The sequence below is a fragment of the Takifugu flavidus genome, chromosome 20 (genome assembly GCF_003711565.1).
Source record: "Takifugu flavidus isolate HTHZ2018 chromosome 20, ASM371156v2, whole genome shotgun sequence".
Lineage (NCBI taxonomy): Eukaryota > Metazoa > Chordata > Actinopteri > Tetraodontiformes > Tetraodontidae > Takifugu > Takifugu flavidus.
The window spans coordinates 4,904,769-4,927,552 of record NC_079539.1 but is presented as its reverse complement, the minus strand read 5'-3'; the positions used below and the strand labels follow the sequence as shown (position 1 = coordinate 4,927,552).

Sequence of the window (22,784 nt, the reverse complement as noted above, 5' to 3'; positions counted from 1 at the left end):
GACATCACATCGTATTGCGCAAGGTATTTCTTTTTTTCCTGTTTTGCAACCGACTTCCAAACCCATATTTTGCCAGCAGCTTAAGACAACTCACATTCCAAGTAATGGCAACGTATGAAAGGAAAGACGCAGCAGCTCTGACAGACCTCTGAATCACATCACCAATCAGACAGAACGTCCAAAATGGGGTTTCAGCTGTAGGAAAATAGTCAGCTAACTAGAATTGGTGCCTTTAATCAAATGAAAAGAATTATTTTTGTGCTTTTTTAAAACTATATTTGCAGTTTTTAAAGTTTGTATGTTTATGATGCCATGTTAAGTGCTTGATCATGGCTAAGTCACCCACTTTTACAGCTTTCATATGGACAAATTGCTCCTGTTCTGCATGAAATGTCCCTGAAGTGGCCATGACAGGGTTAAATATAAGATAATATGTCACCAAAAGAGACAAAAAGAGACTGTGAGGAAACAGAGACCTCTAATCCAAATGGGAAATGTCTAAAATATTTTGGTGGGTACCTCTATAGAGCAGGTCATCATCAAGGTGAGAGGTCGAGATTACGAGTCAACAACCACCATCACTAAAATCTTAAGCCCGAAGACAATAAGCGCTCCACATTTCGGTACATTTGAGAGACTGGAAGAAGGTTCTTCGGTCTGGTGAAGACCGTCTCCATGTATGTTGGACAACAAGCAGCTCACCCTCCCCATCGAAGATCATGGTGGCGGATGCTCCCCTCTAACACATCACACGCTTTGACAGAGGCAAAATAAATCTGTTCCGGTCGGAATCCTGGAATCATGCATGGAAAACTGTACAGAATCATTTTTATTTTTAAAACATGGCTTCTCTGAGTCAAAGACCAGACATTTTGAGGGAGGACTGGTGATGACGTGATGCAGATCACTATTTACGCAGCCACTTAGTTTGAATTATATGTTTTGAGCCGGGTTGACATTATTGGAGCCGCATCAAAGGCAGTAGAATTAATTTATCTGGACGGGCTATTCAACAAACGTTCCTGTTTTAAGAATACTTTTTTTAAAAAGTTTGTCCAGAACAAGGTGGAGTATTTTAGTATTCAAAACGTGCACCCAATACTCGGTCTCTCCCCCCGTCCGCCTCCATGTGTCATCACCATTTCAGGGGGTGGAGGCGCATCAAAAGCCTCGCATCTCTGGTCCAACCTCACTTTCACGCACTCTCTAAACGGGTCACGCAAACTCTGATAGCCATGATAGTGAGTGAAGTCTTTTCCTGTTTTGCTTTCTACGGCGCTCTGCTGGTTATTAAAATGTACATCATTGCAATAATAACGGGGCAAGTGAGGCTGCGCAGAAAGGTGAGGGTCTGGGTAACGATCAGCGGGACTATTCGTGTTCATATACTGCTTAAAAAATGGCATTACATATATTTCTCCCTAATAAAGGCTTTTGCGAATCCGGAGGACGCTCTGAGACACGGAGGACTTCAGTACCAGAGATGTGATTCATACGTGGAGAGATGCCGGAGGTAAAGTAACTCTTATACTTGTATTTTCATAATCAATAAACACAAATATACCTTATAGATGAGAAAATAAACAACCTATAGCAACACGGTTGTATTATATCATTATTATTAGTATTACTGAGACGCTATATAAATAAAGATTGACTGACTTAAATTACCCTAAAACAAAAATTGCGTTAAAACGTTAATTACATTAAAAACTACGTGTTTGATCTCCCTCTGGTGGTCAATTAGAGTGCCTGAAAATCCCAACGGACTAAAAATGAAAACGCAGGCTCAAATATTGTTTCCTTTTGACATAGCCCCTAATTTGTTAAGTTACAACAACATTTATAAGATCGGAGCATGGTAAAATGTAATTTTGTGGGACATTGGGCCAAATCTTAATTGCATCCCATCGTTACAGGAGAGAAAGTGCAAAGTACAAGTAGCTGACCTTAGATTTTTATATTTGGCCACAAAAACTTACGGATTTCTAAGTTCTTGCTATATTTGCAGCTTTAAAGTTGTTGAATTCTATCAGATTGTGCTATAAAATGTGACCTATGATCCTGTCCAGATTTCTTTGGCTTTCTTACGCACCTGAATGCATCATGTAAATGAGATATTTTTATTGTTTTCCTTCAGCTCATCATTTAACCCGGTGGGTTTTAGTAGGTTTGGGGTTGATTTTGCTGTGTAGGATCTCTCCCAGAGTTGGAAGCAGGAGCTGCGCAGTTTTGTTTTGGGAAATTAACCGTGACAAAAAAGCAGATGTTTTCCCTATCCAGCATCATTTGTGCTGGGAAATGACATCACTGGCAGAAAAGGCTAAATTCCCTGAAAAACAGAGAAGACTTTGACTGATAATAATAATATGCACTGAACTCAGTGAGTGGAGGGGAAACAGCCAAAAAGTCTGAGTGTAGTCTGACTGTCCCATCACAAGCTGAAGTTTATGATCCAGAAGTTCCAAATCCTGAATGTTATGCATATTCAAATCTAACGTAAGACCTGAGTAATGTCCTCTGAAGACGTAACGGTACAATGTTGTCAAGGGAGAGTCTCTGCATTGGGTCATTCGACTCACATCTGGGGTTCAACTCGCTAAAATCTTTCCAGACCTCCACTACTTACCACACGTGAGGTGAGGGAATCTGACCTCAGACCAAACAAACAGAGTCGTTCTTCTGACAGGCTGGCTGCAGAGTCCACAGTCTTACATAAGCCCCTCTCAGCGTCCAGACCGAGCCAAAGCTAACACAGGGATGGGAACGTGAATGGCTCCGTATGCTGGATCTCACTGCAGTGTAGTCGAGCCATAACAATAGTAAAAATGTGTATTTGTGCACCCCCCACAGAGCTCATGTTAACGACATGGAGAACATCCTACCCTTCCTCTTCCTGGGAGCCATCTACTCCATGACGGGACCCTCGCTGGCCGCGGCCCGCCTTCACTTTCTGGTTTTCACCTTTGCTCGTGGGGTTCATACCATCGCCTACCTGTGTGCTCTGCGGGCACCGACCCGGTCTGTGGCCTACACCCTGGCACAGGTCCCCTGCGTCTCCATGGCCGTGCAGATCCTGATCACCGTCGCGGCGCATGCGTGACCTTACAACCGGAAACAAACAAACAAACAAAAAATCAAGAATGTCAACGATTGTGCAATATAATCTGTATTGGATTACACCCCAACAGGGATTTGGAGGTTATTATTATTATTATTATTGTTTATTTTAATTTAAGTATTGAAATGAGATGTCTTTAGAGTTATTGGAAGTGAGCTTCTTTATTTATACTGCAAATGAAGGATTTTGTATGTTTTTTACCAGATGGTTACTGTAAAGCAGAACCCACACTTACTGTGAGCCTCTCATTCCAGCACTGCACTGTTAGCTCACCTTTGACCCCCTTTTTCTGTTTTTACACACAACACAGACCACCATTCGCGTGTTTTTGCTGTCATAGCTTTGCTGCGTACCCTCCGTCTGGTGTGTTGACATTTGCCTGCTTTGTTCGGCAAAGCCCCCATGAACCCTGTGACTGACGACGTGCTGAGAGATTCGTTTGTGATCCACTGAGCGAAGCGTTTTTATACTTGTACCCAGTCCAATTAAAGTATTGTAACACAAATCTGCTGTTGAAGGAATTATTTGCACGTGTTCTTGGGATTTTCCAACTTTGGGCATTTGCATTTTTAGCCTAAATGATGGTTCTGTTGCTTGACTGGTGCAGACAGATATGGGCAGAGGGCCCCTGCTCCTGCCGGAGAGTGAGTTGATCCAGAAGTCTGAGGCAGCGTTCCAGCATTCCTCAGTCTGTTATGCAAGACCTTTGGCTGCACTGCCTGTACCCTTCTATCCTGGAGGGCCCCTGAGGGTCCCCCGGAGGATACACAGTCATCCGTTCATACACTTTAACATCACGTGTGGGGTGTGCATGGCAGCCTGGTGCTGTAATTTAGTGGGATTTATCAGTCCCCGTGGTGATGATTCAACCTGTGACTTTCCATTCTGACTAAACTCCAAAATGACAAAGATGGGAGGTTTCCTGATTCTGGAGTTTGTATTCCAAACAAAGCAAAAGCAATCCAAGAAATCCCGAGAAGGTGGAGAGGATTAGAAGCCGAACCCTGTCGGGAAGCCGCCTCAGCGCCGCGGCCTCGACACGTTCATCCACTCACTTTTTCCTGTCATAGGTGATGTCATTTTCATCTCACGAGCCACCCGAGAGATCAAAGAGCTCTCCGAAGATCTGCTTGGCCTAAAGAGAGCAGTTATTGTTCACTGGGCCGGATCCTGACAATGACAAGAAAAAACAAGAAAACATTTTTAGTTGAGTTTATTATTGTTATCATTAGTACTATTATCATTATTGTGACAAAATCAATTAGCTGACATTCACGCAATAACCATCACAACACCCCCAATTTCATAAATATTTATTATATATCAATGAACAAAATCTACTACTCTCACAGCAGTGGTCTACAGCACTTTTTATATAATAATAATAATAATAATAATAATAATAATAATAATAATAATAATAATAATAATAATAATAATAATAATAATAATATAGTTCTGGTTCCATTGAGGCCACATTTGATACACAAACATTTACAAGTAGTACTTGGCATTAAAAACGATGGCGATACAATATTTTAAGACACTTGGTGTTTTTCTTTTTTTGTACATTTTCTTTCGTTTTGATATCACAGAGGTTCATCAACAGTCTAAACAGTAAATACAGATACACCTACCCCCCCAAAAAACCCAGCAAAAATGCCAAGGGGAGGTAGGAAGAAAGTACTGACAGAAATACAGGAGCAATTAAACCCGTGGAAGAAGCAGTAAATGTCAGGGAACCCTCTTAGTAATTATAGTTCCCAAACCAAGCTGTAGGTTTGTGCGTGCATGAACGTGCCCACCATCTCTGACACTGACTGTACATTGGTGAAATCATTAATTGGGCCATACGATGTTGCATGTCAATTTCTGACCCCTTTATAGGCCAAGGATTCCAGGAATTGTCTTCCAAAACGTTCAGATACAATTTCTCGAAAACATCATAACAGTACACGAAACTCTAATATGTGAATTAACAGTGACATGTGTGAAATACTCAGAATTAATCTGCCACCCCGCAGCTGTTCCTGCCTGCAGACACACAGCACCACACGGGGGCGCTCTCGCGCATACAGTTTGGTGCCCCTGTTCCCTTTGCTGCACTGATTTGACTCCCTCTTCCAAAATAAACGCATGTTGAGTGTCGAGAAGAAAGTCTGATGACGGTTCATGTCAAGTATGTTAAAAGTGAATATTTTAGTGTAAGGAATTATGTTTTTTAATGTTGTAAGTGAAGTAATTAGGCTTAAGTGCACTGGGATTTTAGGTATTTTAGCTAGAGGGTGTGGGATTGTAGTATAACTGGTCATACAAACATGTGGGTTTTGCAAGGTAGAAAAACTGTAAACTCCTTCTTGGCTTGAGAGCCCTCACGGCCCTACTAGCCGTGACATGCGGGGCAGTTTACCCCCAGCAGTCGCCCAAGGTAAACTGGTGCAACGTGAAAGTGCAATTCAGGAGGCCCAGGAGCCAGGGTTCCTTTGGTGAGTGCTTGTTGACCAGTGGGGCTTGGCCCAAAACAGGGCTCTTTCCTCAAGTGGGCCGGGCACTTGCAGGAGTCATGGTGCTTTTTGGATTTGGCAAAGGAGCTACTGGCCCCTATGACATAGACTCAACAAAACAAGAACCTTGATGGAATTTTGAAACAAATTTTTGACATTTCCTGTCTGACACTATGTGTTTTAAATTCAGCCGTGGGGGGTTAGTCTGCCTGCAACACCATCTTTTCTGTCAACTTTCTGGTTTTAACTGGAGAGGACCAAAGTTTTCCAACTAGAAGTGAAATTAGCAATGTTTGACAGCATCCCATCATCCAAGACAAACTGGACTGATAATGGTTGTTGTCACGGAACCATTTCGATTTTGAAGTTTATTCCCATATTAACAATAATAAAAGGATAACACAATTTTGCAGATGAGCCTCCCATGAACTACTTTCAAAAACAGGAATAAAGACACAGATTGTACAGTAATTGTACATTCTTTCTCTTGTTTAAATCATGTCTATTTGATAAAATTCAGTTATTTTTTAATATTTGTCATATATAATAGTAATTTTTATTGTTGGTTAGGGTGTTTATACTCAGAATGGTCCGAATTTCCATTTTTGTTTGAATTGGGCTGCTGGTCAAATTGATTAAAGTTGATATTGCTTCCCTCTAATGATTTCAGTATTACACCACTTCTTTCGAAAGTTTAAAACACGTGTTATATAAATGAACAATTTCCCTTTTTTTGATCAGGGGCTGCAGGGGTCATTCAGAACAACGAATGGGTGGAAAACGACAAACGGAAGTGGCATCTCCTGTCAAATGTCACCACGGAAAGATGGCATTAACAGCAGCGTGCTGCAGTAGTGGAGGATGCTGGGAAATAGCATTAAAAGAGAGTAAAAGAGCCTGCATCTCTGTGTCGTGAACAAGGAAAAGAAGGACTAAAGGGTGCAGAAAGCTCAAAACATCAGGCTTTTACTAAATATTATAATTAAATGGGTTTTTGTAATATATCTATAAATATGCATCACAGGGATGAAAGGCATTCCGGCCTGCCGCTGTGTGTGCATTTCCATGTATAAACAGATGTACACATACATATGCATATCATACAACATTTGAACATGGATCGGAAATTCCCATATAATATACATCACATTAAGCTGTCAAAGAGACTTCTTTTATACCTCGAGGTGCAGATTTACATTCAGTTGTTGATCGAAACCGCTGACACAGAACACTGAATGAAGCGCCAGCTCGCATATGCATCTCACATTACCTGTTTGGGCTATTTGCTGCGGGGCAACACAAACACCCAGTGCACAGTAGCTGAGGGACAGCTTGTGAAAACAAACACGCACACAGACACATTTCCTGCTGCGCCCACGTTGTCTGAGGAATGACGAGACTCAAGATACTGATATCTATATCTATATAAAAATAAACAAAACTGTAATTCAATAAACAAATTGAAAGCAAAACAACCCCAAAAAAACACCTTTAAAAAGAATGGTGACAGTACATGAGTGGGTGGACAGAGCAGTGCACGGAGGGATTGTCTTCACTTTAGGTCCAGGACGTCTTCCTCGAAGGATGCAGGGACGGCGAACGCGCTGGCGAGAGGCGGACTCTCTGGTTGCAGCACGGCCGCCTCTGGTTCCGCCTCCAAACTGGACGAGCATTGCAGCTGGACGTCCAGATCGCTGTCTGCAGAATCGGAGGCTAACCTGTGGCACACAGTCAGACCGGGGTTGAGCTGCGGGAACCTTCCTGCTCCACAGTCGCTGCTGGCAAACCCTCACCTGTCACTGTTGGTTGATGTCAACACTCGCGCTTTGGGCTCTTCCTCTGTGTTCTTCTTGCTCATCTTCCTCTGTTTGACTGTGCCACTGTCTGATTTCCCACTGGGTTCTTCTGTCAAGCCTTGATAGGACGATATAACAGGAAAGTGCACGAGTGAGGAAACACTTTGCTGCGCTAAGAGGGTCATAAGAAAAAAAAAAAGAGGCACTGGTATTCCACAGCTGAATGAAGGACACATCCACCTGTTTAAAACTTATAGTAAATAAATGAGCTACTTCACCTAGCAACTCCTTTCGCGTTCGACTAGCTATCTCTTTGATCTCCATCCGAGACAGGGAAAGGGAGTGTGTGGCGGAGATGAGGGGAGTCGGAGGCGCCGTGATGGGGGCGGGCGTCGTCATCACTTTGTTGACCAGAGGAGACTTGAGGGGTCTTTCGATGCTGCGGCCCACCAGGTTGCACAAGGGGATCTTGAATATATGTTTACATGCGGATTCGCCTATAATAATGACAAATATGGATGCAATAAGAGCAAAGGCAGGAACAGAATGTTGCAAATAGAAAGAATGTATTTGTGGTATTTCTGAGACAGCTATGAAAGTCCTGGGCTGAACTGTATATGTTCAGGCATGACTGTTGAATTTTAATGTTGAGCCCACAGATGCTAATCTAATGCTTCTATAAATGTATCTGTAGGCCTCTCCTGAAATACACCATATATTTGAGGAGCAAATATAAGGAGCAAATATATTTCTATCTTTTTAAAATAAATGTAACCAAATATCGACAAATTGAATGGTAAAAAGATGTGGTTAGAAAATCAAATCGACAAGCAAAAATACTGAAGATGATGACTTTCAGTTCCACTAAAATAAAATTAGGATATATTGCCAAAACCTTGGTAATTTATAAAGCTAAAGTATTAGCTGAATATTACTTTTGGAGCAAAACAAGACTGAGAACCAAAACAAACAAACAAACAAACAAACAAACAAATCCTGTTTGTAGATTTTACCTGTGATGATCCATCAGTCATTATATATATTTTAAAAAGTCTGCCCTGGTCACATTAAATGGATTTTGACTTTCTTTTCAAATACAATCTTACACGGTTAAGCTGCAATACACAAACAGACCGCCAGAGGGTAGCATTGTAGCTCAGCTTCAATGAGACGAGGCGGAAGTAACACAGGTGAGTCTGAATAGATGTGATGGCTACACTCTGCACACAGAAGACTGTCTAATTCGCAAATGTCAGCAGTTGAGAGGTGAATAACGAGCCGCAGAGAAAAGCTCAGGGTCATTGCTGATGTCTGACAGGTACATTGGGTTAGCATTGTTAAGTCCTCTCTCCTGAATGTGTACTGTTACGCAACAAAAAATAACACTGGCAATAAAACAATATAAAAGCATGCAGTTATTTGGAAAAGAAACATATATACAGAACATCTTCCACCTGTGTCACTGGACCAGAGGAAGTGATGCACCAGCACATGCATTAAACACAAACATTTGAGGGCTTTAGCACTGATTGGGGTCCAATTCAGCACAGTCCAATTCTGCACAGTGGCGTTGCTGCAAGTGTTTGCCTAGGGTGCGTATTGGAGCCAGCGGAGGGAGGCTGGTAACAAGGAGCCCCATCAGTAACAGCACCTTGTTCACATTACTGATGCAATTACATCAGATGCAACCCTCCCTAAGGAGCAGATATGACAGGCATTCAAGAGGATGGAATTCTTTTTGTCAGCACCCCCTGTCTACCTTTCCCCCCCTTCTCCCTCCCCCTGGCCATGCACCTCCTCCCCCACAGACGTCGCTGGTTGGACTACCACTTTGGATCGAAGAGAGAGGGCTGACAAAAGTCTCCATGGTGACAGTGCATTCTGTAAATCATGCTGCGGCAGACGTGTCTTCTCCTTCCCTCTTTCCCTTTTTCTCCCTCCTTTGCTGCCATCCTCCTGCTTGTACACAACCCCTCCCTTTCTTTCTCCTCCCCTCTTGTGCACTCTCATGTACCTTCCCTTCATCTCATCCTCACTTTCCGCTGCAATTTGAAAAAAAAAGCCCTTTTCCCATGATCGACGTTATCTCCCTTGCCTCACTTTTTACTCCCTCCACCCAATCGCAATCACCTTCTATTACTCTTTTAATTAGTCAAGACAGACAGGAGGGGGGAGGCAGGATGGGGAAGACATAATGTTCACTTAACATTCAACCAACGTTTAAGTCAACATGCCGCCTTGGAGCAGACAGGGTGATCTGGGAGCATGTGCGTGTTAGTGGGGCAGCGTTATGAGCAAAAACTGACGAGGAGTTGTGGGAGAATTCTTCAGTACCTTCAGCGTCCTTAGACATGTACAGGGAAAGCTTGGTACCATAGGGGATCCGTATAGAATCTGAACCAGGGATGAAGAAGAGGGTTACACAAACTGAAAACACAGGAACACAAACAGGCACACACAGTAGGTTCTCTGTCGGGACTCCCAGCGACGCAGAATCATGCGGACCCACAGCTACAACAGGAAATAAAAGAGGAGAAATTGCTACTTTAGCAGCAGAATAGAAGCAGAAAGCTGCCCCTGGCTAATTACAGAGGCAACGACCAAACCCTCTGCTGTTAGCACTAATGGGACCTGTAAATGTCCCTTCAGGAAAACAAGAGAAGCCCTGTCTTGATGGTGCATCAGGAGCAACGTGACAAGGACATTTTGTTTTTCCCTGCAGCCGTCACAATTACACAGATGTGTCTGTGCTGTGATTTAGTTTTCCTTTTATCATTTAAAAAAACAAAACAAACTTTAATGAACAAAGAGGAAGCTGACATTGCAGTGACCACGTGGAGTGTGTTGAATGGCAAACCTGTATAGCATTACCATCCGCTGTGGTGCATTTGGAGGCTGATGAATCGGTCTGGATATAACAGCCTTGAGGCTCGTTGAATGGTCAAAAACAAACAATAAACGATGAAGGGGAAACTGTCAGGGGAATTGTGTGTGTGTGTGTGTGTTAGCCAGGTTCTGCTTTTGTAATTGGCACCTGGCGACAATTTTAATGATGCTAATGAAAGGTTCAGCCCTTTAACCACAGATTAGATTTGCATTATTGAAATGAGCTTCAGCGACATTAATATTTACACAGAATTCTGTGTCATAGAAACATAATAACAATGGTTTAAGTTTCATGATCTGTTCAGATGTGACAACATTAAGTGGAGCACCAATATTAGCATGTCGTCGCTTATTTTACAGTGCTGTTTTTCATTAAAGTGTTACTTATCAGTCATAAACTGTTGGATTTCAGAAGGTCCTTGAACACACCAGCAGCTTTGATTGTGTGCTGATTACAAAAGGAGCACGGAAAATGAAATAAATATGAATAAACGAGCACCACACAGAACCATAATTCTCATAAAACATTCCTGATTATGTGCATTCCTGTTTTTGGCATCTTTGTTCTCCTTTCTGCTTATGGAACTGCTTAAAGGTAGATTGAAGAAGTGAGATATGAATTAATTAGACATATAGTTTCAAGGTCTAGGTGCTAATGAGGAGACAAACGAATACATTTAAGCATCTTGACCAACTGCATGACTTCACGGTGAAAAGGACCGCGGCCACGGCTTCATTCTGCTGAGAAAACTTTATGTAAATGATCCAGGGAGCGCTGGGTTAACACAGCTCCATTCAAAGTCAACTGGTCTGCAGGCAACATTGACATTTAGAAACCTTTCTCATGCAAAACAAAACAAAACAAAAAAACAAGAAACCTTATATCAACATCCTCCGGTGCTTTAACTGTGCCGGGCTTACCGTCGCCAAGCGGCGAGGGGAACACGGGCATCTCATAGCCGGTGGGCGTCTGTGGGGAACTCTGGGAACTGGTGTCTCTGGAACTGCAGTTGGAGGCTGAGCTCACTGGAGCCGATGAAACAAAATAGATGTCTGACTGTAGGTGGAAAAACAGGAGGACGGTGTAAAATCAATACCCAGACATGGTGAACGTGGGAAATATTAAGGGGGAAAGGGGCAGAAAGACAAGCAAACAGAGGATTCAAATCAGGATGGAGCACATAAAAATGTCCATTTCTTTTCTGCCAGGTGCGAGGTGGTCTGTGCAAATCATGGCTCTGTATGATCTATTCGGGTGTTATTACTTTGTAGCCACGGTGATTACCAGCCATATTTCCCACCAGGGTAATAAAGATTGATTGAACTAAGAGAGCTGAGACAGCCACTTCAATAATGTAGGAACATTGAAAAACATTGAAGAAAAATCCTCAGAATCTGTGAAAAGCCATCCTAATGTGGTTCTATAGGTCCTAAAATATACGCCACCACCAATTTACAGGATGAGAACCCGGTGACGGTGTAGCGGACACTGACCCGTGACGCCGCCAGCTGCAGCTCTGGGACCACTGCCGTATACACCAGATTTCCATTTACCACCAGTCGGATCTCAATGGAGTCCGTTGTGAAGGCCAGGATGTAAGGGAATGCGCAGACTGGAAGACACACAGAAATAAGAGTTGGCTACAAGCAAAATGACGACATGTGTAGTGCAGGAAAGTGAACCAGTCAAATGCCACGTTGGGTGACATTTCAGCGTCACCCGGGGTGGCATTTTCAAAGGCCATTAAGAGCATCTCTCCTGGCGGTCCTTTCTATCTATTTAGTTTGATGTGTTAAAATACAGCGAGGTGAGAGCTAAAGACAGCTCAGCACTGGGTCCTGACAGCAAAGAGACGCTAATCGTGTCATCACGGAGGCTCGCGCGCTCAGAGATGTGCTTTTGCTAAACGCATTTGTGTCTGCGTCACTCCGTCCGTCGTCTGTCTATCTGTCACCTCTGCATTCCTGATGTCGGGTCTTGTGTATCGCCTGTGTTGTTAATTTCCCCGCTAGACAAAATAATCACGCAAACAATCGCACAGGCCAATTGGATGCCTTGTAGCCATACGAGGTGTTACCATGGCGACGGCAAGCTCCAGCCAGGCCAGTGGCAGGAACGGGAACCTACCGGTAGCGTTGGGCATCTGGTTCCAGCTGAAGTGGAAGTCAGAGGTGTTGGAATGGATCATCGGTGTGGAGCCGCTAAAGGGGCAAACTTTCTTATAGTAACAGATATCTGTAAGAGAAAACAGAGAATTCTAATTGTTGTCGGCGTTCAGAACAAAGAGAGCCGCTCAGGCCCAAAACAAGCAGGAAAAATGCAGATGTTCTGATGTTTTCATAACCCGGTCAGACTCACAGTTGTAACACAGTAGCAGGCCGGCCTCCCCGTCTTCATACAGGTCGATGGCTGCGACGAAATTCACCTGCAAGCACAGAGGAGCCCAAGTTCAATATTCAAATGTCATATAGCAGCAAAAAAGAGATCTCACGGTTGTGTTTAGAAACGTATGTCACCGGCAGGGACGCCTTAAAATGAAATGGTATCTAATGGTTACACCCATAGCACCAATTTGCATGTTGTAATTTGCCACTAGTTTATTAGTTTATATACAAAGATGATCATTAAGTTTTCTTAACTCGCACTTACTCTATCCAATAATTAATTAAAACAGCAATAACACGGTCTCTTACTGCAGTCAGCCACCAGGGGGCAGTCATGTTTGAGGCGCTCATCCATCTAAATGGAGCCTGTGTGCGTACAAGCGTGTGCGTCTCACCCTGTTGGCCTCTACATGATGTAGCCTGTAGGCATCTCCGGTGCTCTCATTGATCAGATCAAATTGATGTTTGTAGGCCACACAGATCATGTTGTCATTTTCCCCCGTCGGCCCGTCCACCAGCGCCATCACCACAGGGGGGTCGCACAGACAGATCTCCTGTAACAGGAGTTTGCTTCAGGTCAGACTCAGAAAGACGAGTGTTTATGACGCACAACGGCTTCCTTCATGACGGGGAAATAACTTGAGTGTCTGCTGTACCCGTATGTACTGGAACTCCTCCACGGGTGAGTCCGGCCCCGAGGCGACGGCGTTGAGGCCTTCGAATCGCAAATGCTTCCTGGTGATGAGGAGGAGCTTGTTCCTGATGGCTGCAACTATCCTCAGCTCTGAGCCGTGGTGCGTGTTGATAGAGTACAGATGACAGCCTGGGACAGAGGTGGAGGAGACACAGATGAAAAGACATTACCTCAGACGTGTCGTTCCCTGGCGCTGCCCCAACAATGGATGCAGGCAGCCAGTCCAAAGGTCACAATGCCTTGTTTGAGACAGATTTTCACACAATTCCTGCTCTCGTCTAATAAATCTAAAAGAAGTGAATGGTTTGAAGGGTGCTTCATGAAAGCAACAATTATTTAGTGGTTTAAATTCTTTTCTTTATTGCCTGTGTGAATTATAAAATTCGGCGTGACGGCTCCTGCACCCTTTTTAAGGATGATGTTGAAGTATCGACTCTGCTATGGCAACACGACACCAACAAAATCGACCCATCTTCTGACAATCGCCACTTGTTGCCAGTCAGGGTTGAGATGAGACACATCCTGGAGAGGTCCCTTTATTCAGCGTGTGAATTATCTGGGTTAATATCAGAACAGAGCTGTACATGCAAGATAACCCGCTAACACGCGTCAGCAGGTGCATTCTCGCGTTCTTGCAGAACAAGAAACGTTGGTGCAAACGTCTCCAGCTGTTCTTAACTGGCAGGATTCCTTTGTAACTTGCAATGCCTCACCTTTGGTTTTCTCCAGTTTATTCTCCCGACAGTCGCACTTGCTTCTAACAAGCTGCTTCTCCTCCATGCCTCTCCTAAGCGCTCGTAGTCTGAACACGTAGAGGCGAGCGTCCTTCCCTGGAAACACAAACTGTCCTTTATACACAGACGTTCCTTTTAATTCCTCTTTTTTTTAGCCTCTGCATCCCCCAGCTAGACTATATCGCAGGACTTGTGCTGTCCCCCACCGGCCTTAGCAAAGCCTCCCGCAGGCGTTGACGCATCTTTGCGCTGCCATCACAAACTCATCAGAATTCAGTTTGTCAATATCAGGGTCGGCTAAACATCTGTGAGGTAATTAATTACATGCATGTCTAGCCGAAGCAAACAGGAGACTAAAGAACCAGCGTCTCTCTGCATGCAGACCGAAGCTTCTCGCAGTTGTGTTTTTCGTTGGATTAATTTCTATCCGTTTCATCTGTCAGTAAAAGCCGGCCGTGCAGACAAACACTCAAACATGTTCAATGGAAATTGCTTCTCTGTAGGTCAGCTTCCTTAGATTACAGTGACAGATTAATGCGTTCACTGGGACAATGGAGGTGGAAAGGTTAAGTATGTACTCAGCAACATAAGAGAGATGAGAGGGGTGAAACAGGAGAGGGGAGTAAATGAGACACGTGCGGTGCAAAAAGAAAAATGAAACAGCTCGACGCGGATGGATCGGTACCTTTGTCGGCCCTGATGATAAGCAAGTCCTGAGGCTCGAGAACGTGCATCTGCTTTACCACCACGGTTTTGTCAAACACCTGCACTGGGGGCACGGACTGCGTCTCTGCAACACAACACGTATCGCATTCAAAATGAAAGGATTTAAGGAAAACGTCTCAGCATGGATGAGCTCTGGACGCTTACCGGCATTGGGCAACACTGGATCAAGCCCTGAAATGCACACAATATCATCATCATCATCATCACCATCATCATCATCATCATCATGCTAGCCGTTGGCGTTGTGATGACTGCAGTATTGAATGGTTATGGATGGGTGGCTTTATGTTTGAGGACAGAGGGAGATATTGATTTGGGTTGACCTCACCATCCAGCAGCATGACTCCTGCTGCGTCAGTGGCAGCCAGCAGAGACTGACCCCAGGAGTCGGCGCACACAATCTCGTAGGGGAATGTGCTGCAGAACAACTGGGACTCCCATGGCTGCACACACAGACAACCAAATATGCCATTTGTACGTTGTTATTATTTCTGATTATATTTACTCCTTGAAAGTTAGCAGCTAATTCTTACCTCTTTCCTGCATAGGCCTGTGTTTACAAGGCTTGTTGGGGCATCTCCTCTCACAATGGTCTTCAGCTTCAGCGCCTGAAGATCAAAAAAATATGGAATAAAGAGGCATTAGTCACGTCTTAGGTTTGCATCATTGTGTCTTAAGATAAAAGAAAAATGGAGCAGCAATAAAATAAGTTTAGAACTGTTCCTTCAATAAGATGAAAAAGAAAATCAACATTCAGAACTATGGACATATCACGTGATGTGTTTGTAGTCTTCACACTTAGCTAGCACCTAAAGTGTGTTTTGCAGGCTTCATTAAAAGAAAAGGCTTCTTCATACCAGAGCAACAATTGGGCATTGCTCAAATTACCCCCTCTTAGAGTGTTTGCACGGCTGGATTAGGAACAATTTTAGTACCAGCAATGGTTTTTGGTAGACTAACTCAGCTCCTACTTCAGGGGAGTGTCTAAAGCACCACAGGACGTAACTACCAGTGAGTTGTTTGGCTGAAAGCAAACAGCAACGGCTCCTTTTAAGAGTTTCTGAAACTAAAATTCGTTAGAGTGCCAAGCTGGAGAGGACCATTGACAATAGGGCCAACGCTAAAGTTCAGGTATTGATTAACAGAGAAGGGCACCGGCTTTGATGTTTCTGGTCGATCTGCCTGCCAGGCAACTGCAGCAGGAGGATGAAAGTCAGGGCTTTGTTGCTACTGGTGGTGCAAACACAACAAGGTTCCATGAGACAGCAGCTCTCTTGGGAGCTCCCCTGGAGGCCAGTTCCCAAAAATAATGTCCCTACAACTAGGAGGGACAAGAGCTGAAAAAAGGATGGCAAGATTACTGCAGAACTAGGCACAAATTCCGCCCCCTTGGTGGAATCAAGTAAGATACAGGCCATCTTTAAACTACCTGTTTTTTTCTACTCTACTCACCATTTTGAATTAAACGTGTATCTGTTGAGAGATTAAAGAGTATAAATGATTCATGGATGCCCCATTATGGAACATCTAAACAGGCTGCATCAAAGCTGTTTAGTCAGATCTATTTGCATGTATCTGCATAAAAAGACTATCTGAACGCAACAACATCAAGTAAATGTACAGCGACTATGCGGTTCAATCCACCAGAACATATAAGAAGCAAATATCCAGAGAGATCAGGCGCTAATTCCAACAATAACTCATATCAATCAGGTTGTTGTCTAACGAGCCAATGTGCAGAGTGTTGAGGAAAGGCCCCTCGTCTCCACAGAACTGGATCATCAATGCCTCCGCCGAATGTCTGCTTTCTTTTGTTTTCACGCCGTACAGCTCAATGCCTTAACGACTCTGCTTTTGTGTGCCGGAGAAGAGCGCAACAACAACGACACGGCGTACAAGGGTGGAAACAAACCCTGGAGACGGGCTTTAACAAACTGACACAACAGCAGAAACAATAGAGAAACACCAACATAGGTCTTAACTAATGATCAATTAGTCAGAGCCACCCAAACTAGTCCCTTATAGTCAATCTCAACCAATATGTTCTATACGACTGAGATGATGCTGATCAGGTTTAGCATCATGGACACGTCGTCACTCAGGCTCCCAGTGTCCAGACTGTGATGACATCATTCTGTCTGTGTGTAATGCTCCTTACGTCATCCCTGGAATGGCTACTGGGCAGTGGCTGAAGGTTATCATAGTTTATCACCCTGAGGTCCAGATTTAACGCAGTAAAGCAACAAACTGTGTGGAGGATGAGTGTGTATATTGTCTCTGCATCTGCCACACTTTGTCTTTATGATTCCGTTTGTGATGAGACCCCAATAAGTCTGCTACACTTCCTGTCTTTAGTTATTTGTCCACTGGTTCATTTAATGTTTGCCTCCCCCATTAAACCCATTTTTGCATCTTTTTTGGCACTTTGAGCCTTTATTTCCCACTTTCTTCTCCTGCTTTTTACACAGTTCTCAATAAAAAAAGATCAATTTTTTTTACCTGCCCTATTCTGACAAATTCAGCCTGTCGTGCTTCTTCCTTCTTGCGTGCCGACTTGGGAGATTCTGGCAGCACGTCGCTGAAGGAGCGCCGATTTAACATGTTCTGGGGAGAAAAGGGAACCTAAACATAGAACAGCAACACACAGAGAAAGGAGAAAGAAAGCAGATGGGGGGGGTCTTAGAGATTGACCCTGGCAGAGGGGTTGCAGCAGTCAGAATGACGTTGTCAGGAGCAGCAGTGAAAGTACGAGCTTAGGAACAAGAGTTAAAAAAAAAAAAGAACAAAGTGATGTGTTGGGGGGGGGGCTTGCTGAGAAAGTCAGCATTGCAGTAGTATCCAGTCATGGTGCAGTATGCTGAGGCAAACTGGGGGCTGCGGTGGAAAAGAGCAGTGCAGCAGCGGCTGTGGCTTCTGCCCGTAATAGAAGGGGAGACGGTGGAACTGGCGTTCACAGGAAACAAGCTGTCTCACATGTGGACGGCAGCAGCCACCTGCAGGAGTTTGAAAAAAAGTAGCCGAACCTTGTGCAGGTCGGGCATGAGGTCTTGGTAGAGCGAGCGGATCAACATGTCGAGGGTCCGCTGACGCTTCTGGGCAAACGTCGGTGTCTCCAGTGTGGCTTTTTCTCCATTGATTACTGGAAAATATCACAAAACACAACTGTAGCTAGCAACTAGCAACAAGCCCCTGTTCTCCGCATTCTTTCTTTTGCTCACATTTGACCAATAAAAAGTCCCTGAATTCTTGGTGGTCTGTAAACACAGGCGGAGAGGGGAGAGGGGGTCCAAACAGCGGAACGCTCTCCTCTGAGAATATTTTCAATCTGCATATTACAAGAAACAACATGGTGACATTAACGTGGAGGCGTTTTAGACCGCAAAAATCAATCAGGAGAGTGGCGAGCGTGGATGAGTGCGCTCACCTGTAGCTGTTATTCTGGCTGTTATACCGAACTAATGCAAAAATATCTGCAAGCAAAGTCAAGGAAACGCCGAGAAGACACCATTGCAATTCATATCAGGGACTTTAGGCGGTCGGGCTGATTACCACAGAGCGTCTACGACGGCCATCCACGCGAAGGATACGGGTGAAGTGTGATCGGATCATTGAGGGTTTGAAGGACGACGACGCGTCGTCCCCTTCCTGGAACACTATGGTAACAATGTCATTTCCAATGTGCCTCTTCCTCTCCACCTTGTAAAGAGGAAAGATTAAGGAGTTAGAAGAACAAATACAGCTGTCCACCGTTCAGACAATCGACATTAAAGTGAAATTTCTGTTGGCGGGGAATGAATAGAGTGTAGCCAGTAAACTTCTCTTTTTAATTACCTCAGTGGTTTATTTGCTCTCATGTGTCAAAATGTAATTTCATTATCCCACAGTTGGTCTTAATCAGATAAAACCCCACAACATCTCCCAAATTAAAGAGGATAAACTGTGTAAAACTGACATCAAAACAATATTTTCTCTACAGGTGGGGTGGACAAGAATAAATCAGAATGTATCTCTCCTCAAACAGGATGTAGGAGTGAAAAGAACACATCACTAATCAAGTGAAGTACGATCACAGCCTTTTTTGTTGCCCACCAGAATGTCCTTTTTAAATCTTAAGAGGCGGTGAGACGTGTCTGTCTGCGAGAGCATCGCAGAATGATGCACAGAAAGGCAACACTTTCCCACTTTTTTAGGTGATTTTTGTCGTAAAGCGTTGGTATTCGGCCGTTAAACTCTGTCTTTCCCAGCCTTTTCTCTGTGGTATGACAAAGATGAGGACTGATGTGGCTGATGTGCAATTAGACAGGTTATTTTTTCAAAAATATCAACTGAAAGGATCCATTCTTTGGTAGAAATAGTGCCTGATTGGAGTGAATTGCATTGTGTTTTCAGAACATATCTGAGCGGGATCAACAAGATTTGTTGGATTTTTTAGTCAGATTGAATCACGTCAATGTATCCTTAACCAATATGACCAATGAAATATTTGCCTAATCCGATGAGGAGAGACATCGTGGGCGTCCGTGGTGATGGGGGTTTGTTCAAGCAAGCTCAGGAAAGTTTAGAGAAAAGTTTTGTTGTTGCTGTCTCTAAAGGTCTGCAGCTGGAAAGTTCTTATTTAGTCTATTTATGCAGCCATTTCACCCACCGACGACAACATTTCCCAACACTTGCAGTTATTTTAGGTGCAGAGATGCTCTCTTCTTTAAGACTGCAGAAACAGACAAACAAGCAACTTCACACACGCCCACCTGCTGTTTGTTCTCTTTAGAGTAGGGTAGCATGGTGGACACGTGGAACATGAGCTCATGGCCTTGATACACCGTATAGATGGACTTAATTCCTGTAGTGTCATCTGCAGGAAAAGGCAGGAGCAAAGCGTTTTCATTTAAAGCCACGCTGATGTAAATGCAAACCATCAGATCTGAGCTCTCACTCTTTGTGTCGAGACCTCCGCGGTAACCCGCCCATCCCTGCAGCGTCACAGAATCACCCAGCAGACCGAGGAACTTATCGAAGCTCTCGCTCCCCGTCTCTGCAACACACACAGCATCTATTCCTGAGCTTCACTTGTTAATACAGAGTGTGAAAGTTTGGCCCTTATACATTTTTAAGATAGAAAGTGTTCTAAGAAGCACAATCAAATGAAGCTAACTCAGCAGCCATTTCGCTTAGGATGATATGAGACATATAACCGGCGTTGAACAGGTTTATATTTACCCGACAACACTGAACAGCTGAGTCTGAACTCACCATTACTAAACATCTCGTCATCTGTGAGTTGTCCCTCTTTGGCATACAGAACACCAAATTTAAAGTTTACAGAGCCCTGTAAAAATCATGTTGGTTAAAAATGACATTAGTCGATTCCAATTTTGTAACAATAATATTTAAGGAAGGCAAATGTGTCAGCCTGTACCTCCTGCTCCTCCAACACCAGCAGATCCTGAGGAGAGACAACAATTCTCAATCATTAGCAGAACTCAAGGTAAGGATGGACGAGCCCGAGGACATAACGTAGCACAGACACTGCTGACCAGATGACAAAGACGCCGCATTTGATTAAAAGCCGGCTAACGTGCTAGCTTTACTCTCACCTTCTGAATCTCCGGGTTAAGGATCTCCCTGGGGCCTTTCTCAAACCTGTCCATGTTCATTGCACTGAGAGCAAGGTGAGGAGAGGAAAAAAACAAGAGAGGAGAAGGAACAGGGTGGTTAGGATCGATGGAGAACTGCCTGAAGCGCCCTGCAGAAAAATGAGCAGGAGACTTGATATGAGGGAGTTCACGTCCTGCTTGTACCGTTTAGGCTCATTCAGAGGGTGAGTTGTGAGGCTGCTCGGGCTGGGAAATTTATAATCTCCCGTTTCATGTATCCTGACCCTGATACTTGTCTATAATGAAATCTGCTGCTGGAAACATGGTGTTAGAGATGCATCTGATTACGAAATAACACATTTGTGCAAACCATACAGTGAAATTTACAGAAACTCGGCTGTTTCCTCTGATTTATGAACTGTTACTGCACTAATAAAGTTCTTGTAAATATTTATTTTCATTAAAAAGGAAGTATCATTATGACTAATTCTATGAAAAAAGGCTGGGGTAAACAGGTGTTACAATTATTTTAATATTGTCTGATAAAATAGAAGCTAAATTCCATATAGGTCCAATACTCAGAAGACATCTGAAAGCTTTCTGTCGCTGCTGTGCTGTTTATTTCTCGAGGGTACTGAGAGATAAACCGGACTATTGATTCTCATGCATGTGCTGCAGAAGCAAATATAATGTGTCATGGCAGAGATGTTCTCACCTTAGGATGGACTTGACTGATAATGTTTTTGTTGGGCTGTAGGGGAGGCTGATCTTCAGAGTACCCTGAGCAAAGGAGAGCGACGGGCTATTAGCACAATGGGATGGAGGGGTCGGCGTTCAATAAAAATAAAGTGCGCGCGATTGACAATAAATGGGCACAACGTTCGAGATGGAGTAATGAAAGAGGAACAGAATGGTTCAAAACAAACTCGTTCTGCTCATCAGCAGCATTCTGGAAGAGTTGTGCAAGCAAGAAGATGTATTAGTGCGATTGGCTGGCAAAGGAACACGGCGCTAATCGTGTTCCAGATGAGGGTGACGGCCAAAATTAGAGCAAAATTAGGATTTTCTTGGATGTAAAGCTGAGTCATTGCACCTCGAAAACACAACAACATGCACACATGACACACACATATGTGCCTACACAGGCGGTGACTCAAACGTGGGCTAGCATATTCCTTCACAGTATATATCACAGAAGCAATGCCTCCTACGCTGGTGTGTATCATAAATTTGTACCATGCAGCAGATTCATAAGGATTAATACATCGTGAGCACTAAAAACTCTCCTCTTGTTAATGCTTCGGCTTTCTTTCCTTCCAACCTGATCGCAGGACTCAAAAGTAGTTCGAGAAGCCACAATTAAACCTGTATAATTATGACTAATACACAGGGGCATCGCCAGTATAATAAACTGAGGAATGCTATAAAAGGCATCACGACAGAGAACTTCAGCGGTTTGGAGTTTTCCTGTTTCTCAGTACCATCATCTCCAGATGGGGATCATGGATTATTCCCATTGTTGTGACGTTTCACACAGGTGGAACTCACCGACTTTCTCCAGAGAATGGCTCTGTACTGAGGAACCCGCTGGTTGTTTTGGTCTGAGAGGACCACAGACAAGAAGAAAGGATTCTTCTCTGCGTCCGTCCCCACATAGTTCTGATGGACTGCAATGAGAAAGAGGGGGGGGGGCACCATCACAAACATGCTGCGCTGGTTATGACATCCTCCAGCTAATTCAAAACCCAGAGCCTCCTCTTTTCTCTGTGTTTGTCCTTCTCCTCATCATTTCCCTGCTTTTCACCCACCTACCCCTCCCCATCTCTGGCGTGACACGCGGCTACAGACAAAGATCTCCTGGCGACCGCGGCAGAGCGGCACATTCGAGTCTCTGCCTGCGTGGTTGACACGGTAACATCTTCAGAGGCAATGAGCAGACATCCAAACGTAATTAGACGCAGCATCACTGCCTCTTCCTTCATCCAGCTCTACCACTCCTTATTCTAAATGCAGTACTTTTGACTTTCCTACACCTCAAATAATGTTTGCATGGGTTTTTTTTTTTTTTTAAATTCTTTGCCCGATTAAGTGAGAGTCCATCGCTTTGGATGCCCCACCAGAAGAGGCGCGCCCGTGTTAGAGTGGCTCATAACGTGTTTTCCTGTGTCATACGATGCAGATCTGTTCAGGCTGTGAGACACAGATGGCTCAGCTGCGGTCCAAGTGGGGCGAGCCAACTTTACGGAGACACGGGTCTTTTTAAACCACCGGGTGGTGCAGCACGATCCGGCTCTGCTTGACTGGGGAAATCCATTTGTTTTATGGCGGTTTCTCTGTTCTTATA

General features: G+C 44.0%; 2 protein-coding genes across 9 annotated transcripts in view; one reads left to right on the top strand and one right to left on the bottom strand.

Moving 5' to 3' along the window:
- Positions 1-21: 21 nt before the first annotated feature.
- On the top strand, positions 22-3,626 carry ptges (prostaglandin E synthase). Of its 2 annotated transcripts, none has more exons than XM_057017967.1 (3): positions 22-1,241; positions 1,431-1,513; positions 2,854-3,626. In XM_057017967.1, exons 1-3 carry the CDS (start codon positions 1,128-1,130, stop codon positions 3,101-3,103), a joined length of 447 nt encoding a protein of 148 aa, XP_056873947.1. In that variant the 5' UTR covers positions 22-1,127; the 3' UTR covers positions 3,104-3,626. The 2 variants fall into 2 exon arrangements, with proteins under 2 accessions (XP_056873947.1, XP_056873946.1); XM_057017966.1 differs by having other exon boundaries at positions 31-1,343.
- Positions 3,627-4,419: 793 nt separating this feature from the next.
- garnl3 (GTPase activating Rap/RanGAP domain like 3) overlaps positions 4,420-22,784 on the bottom strand; it is a 39,075-nt gene continuing 20,710 nt past the window's right edge. For 3 of the 7 annotated variants that reach the window (XM_057018804.1, XM_057018807.1, XM_057018803.1), the window contains exons 5-31: positions 21,989-22,107; positions 21,156-21,220; positions 20,441-20,504; positions 20,263-20,289; positions 20,097-20,172; positions 19,780-19,878; positions 19,595-19,698; positions 18,434-18,542; positions 18,271-18,316; positions 18,065-18,171; positions 17,870-17,985; positions 17,346-17,468; positions 15,380-15,454; positions 15,175-15,289; positions 14,991-15,017; positions 14,806-14,910; positions 14,100-14,216; positions 13,349-13,515; positions 13,088-13,246; positions 12,667-12,733; positions 12,436-12,543; positions 11,802-11,920; positions 11,229-11,364; positions 9,756-9,815; positions 7,700-7,918; positions 7,419-7,539; positions 4,420-7,343 (exon numbers count right to left, since the gene is read on the bottom strand). In XM_057018804.1, coding sequence (XP_056874784.1) covers positions 7,178-7,343; positions 7,419-7,539; positions 7,700-7,918; positions 9,756-9,815; positions 11,229-11,364; positions 11,802-11,920; positions 12,436-12,543; positions 12,667-12,733; positions 13,088-13,246; positions 13,349-13,515; positions 14,100-14,216; positions 14,806-14,910; positions 14,991-15,017; positions 15,175-15,289; positions 15,380-15,454; positions 17,346-17,468; positions 17,870-17,985; positions 18,065-18,171; positions 18,271-18,316; positions 18,434-18,542; positions 19,595-19,698; positions 19,780-19,878; positions 20,097-20,172; positions 20,263-20,289; positions 20,441-20,504; positions 21,156-21,220; positions 21,989-22,107 — 2,816 coding nt within the window. In that variant the 3' untranslated portion in view covers positions 4,420-7,177. The remainder of the gene's footprint in view (positions 7,344-7,418; positions 7,540-7,699; positions 7,919-9,755; positions 9,816-11,228; positions 11,365-11,801; positions 11,921-12,435; positions 12,544-12,666; positions 12,734-13,087; positions 13,247-13,348; positions 13,516-14,099; positions 14,217-14,805; positions 14,911-14,990; positions 15,018-15,174; positions 15,290-15,379; positions 15,455-17,345; positions 17,469-17,869; positions 17,986-18,064; positions 18,172-18,270; positions 18,317-18,433; positions 18,543-19,594; positions 19,699-19,779; positions 19,879-20,096; positions 20,173-20,262; positions 20,290-20,440; positions 20,505-21,155; positions 21,221-21,988; positions 22,108-22,784) is intronic. The other 4 variants (XM_057018806.1, XM_057018805.1, XM_057018809.1 and 1 more) reach the window with 3 other exon arrangements.